Source organism: Manduca sexta, unplaced genomic scaffold (assembly GCF_014839805.1).
Source record: "Manduca sexta isolate Smith_Timp_Sample1 unplaced genomic scaffold, JHU_Msex_v1.0 HiC_scaffold_2986, whole genome shotgun sequence".
NCBI lineage: Eukaryota > Metazoa > Arthropoda > Insecta > Lepidoptera > Sphingidae > Manduca > Manduca sexta.
This window is the reverse complement of record NW_023594006.1, coordinates 8,175-17,643: the sequence shown is the minus strand read 5'-3', so window position 1 is coordinate 17,643 and position 9,469 is coordinate 8,175. Positions and strand designations below refer to the sequence as shown.

The 9,469-nt window shown below is 35.6% G+C and overlaps 1 protein-coding gene and 1 long non-coding RNA gene across 2 annotated transcripts; one reads left to right on the top strand and one right to left on the bottom strand.

The window, feature by feature from the left end:
* Positions 1–706: 706 nt before the first annotated feature.
* LOC115444497 lies at positions 707–1,768 on the bottom strand. Its single transcript, XR_005113682.1, has 2 exons — positions 1,621–1,768; positions 707–1,075 (listed from the first exon to the last, which is right to left on the bottom strand). It is a non-coding gene; the product is annotated as an uncharacterized LOC115444497 (long non-coding RNA).
* A 756-nt stretch (positions 1,769–2,524) lies between these two features.
* On the top strand, positions 2,525–4,682 carry LOC119192611 (protein lap4-like). The gene is made up of 3 exons (XM_037446420.1): positions 2,525–2,729; positions 3,464–3,586; positions 4,458–4,682. Exons 1-3 carry the CDS (start codon positions 2,685–2,687, stop codon positions 4,665–4,667), a joined length of 378 nt encoding a protein of 125 aa, XP_037302317.1. The 5' UTR covers positions 2,525–2,684; the 3' UTR covers positions 4,668–4,682.
* The last annotated feature ends 4,787 nt before the right edge of the window (positions 4,683–9,469 follow it).

Genomic DNA, 9,469 nt, shown 5'->3' with positions numbered 1-9,469 from the left:
TCAATCTAAAACAGATATATTCGTGCAGATTGTAATGCCCCAGATGTTTTTTTTTTTCATGGTCATGCGAACTCGTTCAGTTATCTGATTATTTGCTAACTAGAAAAGGCTTTAGTTATTACTTAATGTTAGTAAAAAAAATGCCCTAAACAATACTTTTGTTGGGAAAATAAAAAGGCAAATACAAAAAACTTTTACATATGAAACTCATGATGTGTAAAACCAAGGTAGCGAAAGTCATTAGGCATTATTTTATGAGTAGGGGATTAGTGAAGAATTAAATATAATCCAACTTATTTATCCTTTACATGTTCAAAAATTTTAATCTTTATGGAAGAGTATTATTAGTATATACATACTTTTAAAGCAAGGGCTCAAGTATGTGCCAGTAAAATTATTTAGCTCATACGTTTATTGCTTCAAAGGAAATGTTCATTATGACTTTTTTTAGGTTGTATTAATGTATGATGAAAGTATATAATAAGTTATTTTATATTACAATTAATAATATTGAAAAAATAGCAAAAAATACTTTAACAGCTGTACTATATAGAGAAACTTACTGACAAACAACATCGTCACCAATAGTTTTGTACAGCACTAACAACTTATGAAAACACGGATGCAGGTATGGATAGCGTTTAATGTAAAAATGCTTCCGTAGGCTAAAACATGTATGCACAGTTTTAAGATTAGGACAATCAAATACAACTCGTAAATCATTATTTTATTTAATATTGCGTACAAAATACCTGTTATCAAACAACAAACAATACGGTATCTTAGGCAGCACTTGTAACAAGCACATCAAAATAACAAAGCTTATATACGTATTGTGTTCCTAGAAAAGTATTTTGGTTTAAAGGTTCCGTCGATTCAGGAGGATAGTGGGGACGTGACACCTTCTGAGTCATTCTTCGCACCACAGACGATGCTAGCGCTGAGGCGACCGATTAATGTAGTTCGCAAGCTAGTCACCACACAGCGGAGGAGTTCCCTGCAGCGACTATCCTCCTCTATAACTAACCTCGCAGAGGTACGCGGCCGAGCGTCTCGAGTAGTGCATTTACATTACCTAAAATTTAGATATTGGTTAATGTTTCCTGTGAAAATGTCTCTTCACAGTATCAACTCCCTGGACACTTATTTAATGGAGTTGTTTCCAAGTCTGTAAAAATAAAATTTGATTATAATGTCCTGAGCAGTAATTCATCGTTACGACTGATTATGTAACGTATGTAATGATTTTATTAAAATCCTCAATTTCAAGTGTTGATTTCGATGTTTGATGGTTTCCTAGTAGTTCAAGTGTACGCATTCCTGAAAAATTAAATAATTAATAAAATCATAATAATTTGTAGAGATGCACCTAACACCGAGTCGTGTATGGGCTGCCCGCAAACAAGCCTCTCGCTCTTTCGGTATTTAGATATGCGATTAGTTTGTTGTTTACGCTGAAAGTAGACTAATGCAGTGCTAGATTAGTGTTTTACTTCGATAACGCAATGCCTCTGATATAGTGTATTGTTCAACACATTCCTAAATAGTCAAAAATCATACTTTAGTTGCAACACTAACGTGACGTCCTAGCATCGTGTAACCGATACAGTTTATGCTTACCAAGAAGTTTTGTCACTGCAACGTTATCTATAGACAAAATATATTTACTCAATGGCTTGCGTAATTCATCATCACACCGCACAATATTATGTTTAAGTACTATTTCCTAAAACCACATCTAGAATAAAAGCTAAACATTGTAGAAAACATGTTTGAAATTATGTTTTTTGTTTATGAATATGTTGTGTACAGCTCACACCCGTATTATTTTACTCATATTTCACGACACAACACCACTGTACTGCACTCGTGGTAGACTAGTTAGATTATGAGCAAGACGTCGTCGACTCGTGATATCATATCCTGTGATTCAAGCCCGCGTCGTCTCACATTACACCATTACACATGACAGGTTAAGCGACAGTAATTATTAAATTTGGTGGCGTGACCTTTTCAGATCTTTCACTGCCATCTCTAGTAGAAGCTAAAGAATATTTTTAGATATTGTTTGTGCTGCTGACGTTTATAGTACTGTTAGATTCTAAAGATATTTACTATATGCTTATTTTATATCGTGCATTGTTTATGAAAGTGACCATGATTAGATGATGCAATTTTATAGGCTCATTTTCACTTATATGATCTATTCACTTTTCGAGGCATTACTTTCATCAATTGCAATTATGTTTTCAATACTTTCACTATAAATGCCGTATTTTTTATATTTTTTGTTAAGTGTTGTACTCATGAAATCATCCATACAACGCTTCTTCAGATATGAGCACATCACTTAAGCTTCACTTATAAATAGGATTTTTGTAATAAGAGCATGCGCATGATATTTTTATATCTTTTCTTAATCCAAATATTGTCCAATAAAATTAATAATTTAAATAAATATGCAATATTTCAATTAAATTAACTATGATCCAACATTTTCACTAAAAATCGAATACAAATACTAATGCGTTTTTCTTTTCGTGTAGACACCATTCGTACGACAAAACACGCCGCATCCCAAGGACATAGAGGCGAAGGCACACAAGCTGTTAGCAGGAAGATCGCCAGAAACTTCGAACACGCAACCCGCAAAGTCTGAACCAACAATCACGAATGGACTGCCGATGTCGCCCATCGAACCGATACCTGCACCCGTGGAGACTGTAGAAGTATGTATTTTAGATGTGTATTCTTCACCCACTTTCTGCAGTGTGTTCCGTCCCATAATGTCACAGGGGGCGAGCCTATCGCCATGTCGGGCATAAATTCCAGACCCCAGGCTAATACTGAGTAGAATCCAATATCGTTTTGCATGACCGGGGATCGAAATCAAGACCTCTCCACTGCAGTCATACCATAATACTAAGCTAAGCTGAGGAGGTCATAGCACATCATATAACGCTCAGTCAATAATAATTAAAAACATCACTTTATCGATCGACATTACATCTGACCTACACCATACTTATCAGATCTAGTGTAGCCAGTTTGCCGTGTGAAGATAAAAATACCACGTCAATTAACCTTTTAATTTAAGCCGTTCACCTTTTAATGATGCGTGCCTTTTGACACAGTCATTGCAGTTAATGAATATGAAGGACACGCTATAGTCTAGAACTCGTTTCAGGTCATGTCATAGTGACCTAGAGAAAGTTTGACGAGTGTGAACAAGTGAAATGTTCAATTTGATGTATTATGCGAATTTTAATGATAAACTTTGCCTTACTGGTCTGGGTAGTCTTTCGCGTACATCTCAAATTATCTTTTATTATGATAGGAATACGCAGTTAAGGATCTATTTCATCATCTATTTATTTTTATGTGTTTTATGATCAACTAAATCAATTATGTATTTACATGTAGAAAATTAATTATAATTATCTAAAAATAGAATTTATTTTAGCCTGAACCAGAAACGCCAGCACATCACGAATTAGCGAAAGAGGAGGACAGTGATACGCAAACTGCCGCTGATAGAGATTCATCTGACGGAGAAAACGATGACAACGATTCAGACGAGCTAGAGGTAAGATTACAGTAATTAAACCTTTTTTTCCAAAGAGGTTTTGTGTTTCTTCAGCAATTAAAGTATTTTCAAATACCACTCACTGAGTGATTTTAATTTAAAAAGAAAGTCTGTCATGTTAGCTTGGGAAATTACAGAACATAACATTTCGCTTTTATTACATCTGAATATCTTAAGATAATCATATTTCGGGATATCTTATCTCTGACACTTGTTAGAAAAATATACGTTTTAATCAGCCATCTTGTTTCTTTTACATACAATTAGAATATGATGTATTACATACAATATTTGTCATTGTTATACTTTGCTAATGCACCATTCAAAGTAACAAGGACAATATTTTAACATAATTTGTATATTAATGTAATAAGTGTTAGAGATACATGGTGAATATTTGTATCATAGATTACTTTCAATAATATTTGCATATTTTTGAAGATACATGCGGATACATATTAGTAGTATGTATGTAACCGATTGTTGCTTAATTTTAGTAATGTATTTTTTTACAATTGTCTTTTTTAACAAATTTCTAATGTGGTGCTTCTTGGAAGTAATCTGTGACTTTGGATAAATTGACGAAATTATTCGTTTATGTATGTAGGCTGTAATGATATTCATACAAATTTACAACTAATATTGCCAGACCGGTAATAATACTGACGTGGCAAAAATCGGGTTCGGGATGAAATAAAAACAATATCCCCTCAGCCTGCCATCAGTTGCGAACCATACAGCACTTCTCGCTGTGAGAATTGTAAGAAACCATATAAAAGTGGAAACATACTAAAACGAATGATTTGGTAAATTGTCGTGTATACGCATATAACGGTGGCGTGCGTGTGCGTGTGCGTGTGGTCGCGGGTAGCGGGCGGGCGCGCGGCGCGTGGCGTGGCGCAGCGGCGTGGCGGAGCGCGGCGCCGCGCCGGCCGGCCGGCTGCACCGCCGCGACACGCCGCACCACCTCAAGAACAAGCGCGTCAACCAGATCGACGCGGGGCGCGCGCGCGATCTCATTGCGCAGGTGCGCGACACCTATACGACTACATGCCGCCGACCGCGTTCATACATTCTATAACAGCAATCTTCATTCATCTTCGAGGGTAGTTTTGCACTCAACTGAACTGGGGTCAATCACAGTCTTTCGGTGAAAGTTGTGGTTTCGCGAATGATTAAATTCCTATATTAAATTCTAAGAAAAAAAAATACATAAAAACATCTCTTAATCAGGACGCTTTGGTTTATATAATTGCATGAAAGATAGGTTTGACATTTGACATCTCTTTATATACCAATGATTTAAAAAACAACTTGGAAGAATATATTCAGTCCATCTTTGTCCAAAATCTACCAATTTAGTAGAAAATTTGAAATACAAAAGCATAGCTCTTTTGCGTGTTGTAGAATTGATCAAAATTTAGTTTTTATTTAAGACTGTAGCCAAAACACAATAATACTATTAAATTTAGGAGAAGTCTCATGCAAATTGCTGGAGACGTAAAACTGTTGACTACACTGTCAGACTAATAAATCATCTTAATGATTTAAACATGGTTTTAACTAAAACCATCTATTAAGGGATTGTACTGATAGTCAATGTAAAGCTATATAAGGCCACGAAGGCTTTTAAAATACAGTCATCTACAAAATACAACTATTGTCTTAAGACTTAGTATTGTGATCTATTTCATCCTGGTTTTCGAGAAGATTGCTGGTTATAAAACAAATGATCTGGGTTTTTATTCTATGTTCATAACATTTCGGATTATTAACAACACTAACACTCTATGTATATACAAGTATGTATGGTAGTACTTGCGCTTGATGTACTTTTTATATTACTAATGATTTGGATACTAAATATTTCGTTGCTCTGTTTATTAATGTTTCATATTTTAATGTTTTGTAAATAATACATTGTTTATTTTTGCAATTTAGCAATTATTGTTTGTGTGCAGTGGTCTACGTGATTTGCATGTTTGTAACGACCGTAGCGTGACAGCGGGAAATATTTTGCAATAAGTTTGAATGCAAATATTTTAGTATTTGTATTTCAAAGGAATAATCAAATACTATTTTTAAATGCAGATATAAAAATAATTTATTTGTGACTCTTCTTTTGCATGCCGTGCTGAAGGCTCGGTTCGATCCCCTGGTCGGGAAAAAGGATATTGCATTTTTCTACTCAGTACTAGCCCGGAGTCTTACAATTTCTATATGGCAAAAAGTGGATACACCAATTGCGCTTCTGCCTATCTCTTCGAGATAATAGGCTTCAATGTGTGTGTTACTTTATGTTATTTTTTTACTCGCCACGATTATTCTTGGGTCTTTTAAGTTCCTGGGTTCGATTCTTAGGCCGGACAACACTTTCAATAATTATTCTGTAACTATTTAGTTTGGACGGGTGGTTAGTCGTAAAGAGGAGTCACACCTTTCTGCAAAACGTTTTAGAGGTTAATTTATTAAAATAATTATTTAGAATTTTGTAAAACATCTTAACAAAAAAAAACATATTTAACTGGTTCAAGATATTTGATAAAATCTTTAATCATTTCTATAATAACAATTTTTATATTAGTATATTTGAATTAAACATAAGTCAATACTTTCTCCTTGGTAGTCTATAGCTCGTTGTCATTATTGGCATCGTCTTGGAATTATGTTTCCGGAATTACTCTACAATACTGACGAACGGAATCAATCATGTTTTATCTCGTATGGACAGTTTGCAATGATAAGTAGCTATGCAAAATGCTTGTCAATTGTTCGTGCATGTAAACATTATCATATATACATACATAATATGTTTGTCATGTGTGTATTATGTAAGTGGCTATTATTAAAATACAGAGTTGTAATCTCGTCATTGTAGATAAAGAATGCATTTGAGTCGTATAGGCTACCCAGGGTCTCTTGGACTGATGGCTTACTCTCCGCTTTTAAACCGGTATTAGTTCTTGGATTTCCCTATAAAAAACAGGATGTGTGAAATTCTTGCACTCTCATAGACGCTAAACCCTCGAAGTGTAAATGTAATAACACTATTACAATATTTAATTATTTTAAAACAAGATTCACGTCGATTTGGTCTGTAGTTACAACCAGATTCAAAATAAAACTTTACTTCTCGTCTTTTCGAAAGTTGTAGAGCCACCTTGCAGATATATTTGTCTGCAGCTTTGATAAGCCTGGCATGATTGGGGCAATACCACTATCTCGCAGGAAACTTCGTGAATTAACAACTTGATGTTACGTTTTGCACAGTGAGTGAGAGGCCCAAAGGCGTCTTTGCCTTTCTTAATCTCTATTGCCTTTAAGACCGGTAGCACGTGATTTTTTAGTAATGTGAATGTTATATTTATTTGGCGTAAATTTAGGATTTGTATTTTAATTGAAATTATTGGAATATAACAAATTAACTGTGTCAATATTCATTATTGTACAACATAATTGGATTAGTTTTTAATTGGATACTATGTTAATATTAATGTGTACTCGTATGTATACAAGTTCCCATGCGTGGTTTTTGTAGCTTGTAGTATTGTTGATCGTATAAATTAATTATGATAAAACCATTTACGCCGCATAATTGTTGAATAAAAGAACATTAATTGTGTATACTGCATAATACATATACATGACAACAATACTGAAGAGTAAAGCTGGCGAACCGACCGCAACTAAACTTCTTGTTCGTTGAAAAATACGCAAAACAATAGAGTCGTGAGATCTGTTTCGCATCACAGCATAGACCGCGTTCCCATTATCATGTAGCGATGCTCAGACCAAGTGTTTACACTTTGGAAGGGAAAGCACAATATAATACGTCTCCTCGTGTAGAAAACGTCGCGGTACCCAACGTTGAGACAAATGAAGTTGCAAGTCGTGTCTTAAGTAATAAATCCGTCGTGGCGTCGGTACATTTCTAAAGCACGACCCAAGCGTGGGTAATTGTTGGCATACCGCGGCTGTTCCGGGCTGGTGCGCGCGGGCCCTCGACCACGACGCTGTCGGTAGACCCTGCGCGAGGCTCGCAGAAATGACTGCCTTCCACCGCTCCGCTCGTAACAATGCCTCACGTACCGCGATTAATCGATAAGTGAAGTGCCGCTTTCTTAGTGCAAGTGTTGTGTTAAATAAATCACCAACAAACACCGGCCGTTTCCGAAGTGTTCGTTACGTACGCTTATTAAAATGAGGTGCTTGAAAGCGGCAGGAGGATGGCTCGCCCGGGTGAGATGCGTGTGCGAGATACAGAGACATTCAGCGCAAGATTTCAATTTAGATCCGACTGTATTTTGTTTTGCTTGCCTCGCTTGCGCATTTTTTAAATCACAATTATCACATATCACTGGCATGTAGCGTGTTGTGACGTTTCCTTCCTTACTAGTTTTATTTGTGTGGTGCAATATACCGGTATTTGCGTTTTGCTCCCAGTTTACTTTCATATGCTTTAGACTAATTTCTCGTTTGTCTTGTAGAAATTTTAAAGTGTTATGTTAAGAGATTTTAATGCGTGTATCTTTCACAGGCCATCAAAAACGAGAATTACAGGAAGACCGCAAGACCGACGATGATGAAACCGCCGAAGATATCCCTGACGGTAAGTTTCACATTTACTTATGTCCATAACATGCAAACACTTTAAGAATTTCTATTTTATGAAGGTACTATGACGATGCGATAGATCCCAGCACTGATATCCTAGAACAAAGAATCGAGCGGTATTGTGGTTTACGAATGTGATATTTATTTATGATGTATGTGTTTCCTAAAACCGTAGTTGTATTATACAAACAGATTCGTATATTTATTATACATGTAATGATTGGACAATTAATTTTATCAATGGTTGTTCCATTACATTAATGTCTAATAAGTTCAACGACTGATCTAAATGAATGATATCGATATGAAACGTGAAGTTAGCCGCGTAATAACTTAACGCAAAATACATTGCAATTATTTCCAAATGTTTGTGATCAAATTCATAAGTATTAAGTTCGTTTGAATTGAACTATTTTACGTATGCGCGGCTGGCTAATCAAAATGGTACAATCCGTATCACAACCTTATCAGCTTATCTTTTGCACTCGACGTGCCATTTCGCTCCGTCGAACAAAGCGTCGCAGTGTTTCGCCTACCTGTGTTCAACATGTTTCCTCCTTAATATATTTTCACTTAATATAATTCTGCAACAGGTTGAATACGTCTATACTGAATAATGTGTTAAGAAGTAGTGTGATATTTACACAATGTAATAAGTGATTCAGATCTGTTTGTGTTCGGTTCTTGAAAATTGTAGCTGTGGACGGAATCAATTTCTGTGATTTAGTTTTACATCGCAAAATTGTGTTTAAAATCGTTTTTGTTGCTGTTAAGTAAAGTCTAAGTGTGGTTATTTTTTGTGCAATACGATCGTTAATATTGTAAATGTAATGAATATTACGTGATTTATGTTACATTAAAAAAATACCTCATTACATTTGCGTTTCTAGAAACAATATGAGTAATACGTGAAGGTCAGGCCGAGTTATTGTTATGTCGTTAGTAGTAAACACATGTGTCTCTTGCCGACGGCACTGAGCATTTACCACCGGTTTGTATCTCCATGTTGCGCAGAACTTCACGCTAGTCTGCTTTGCTCCATTTACGATTAAATTATGGGTTGCGTCTTTTGCACTGACATGGACACGCGTACTTTCTCTGAGTTAAAAAACGCAATTTAAAAGTAGGTTTTGCAGACATTTTACTGCTGTGTGTTGATATTTTAACGCGGTGTTAATGAATCGGCGCACTCGCCTTATCGGTGTGTCCTTTAGAAATTTTCGGTAACTGTATTTACGACCATTCTACACCATTGTTATGGTATTTTGT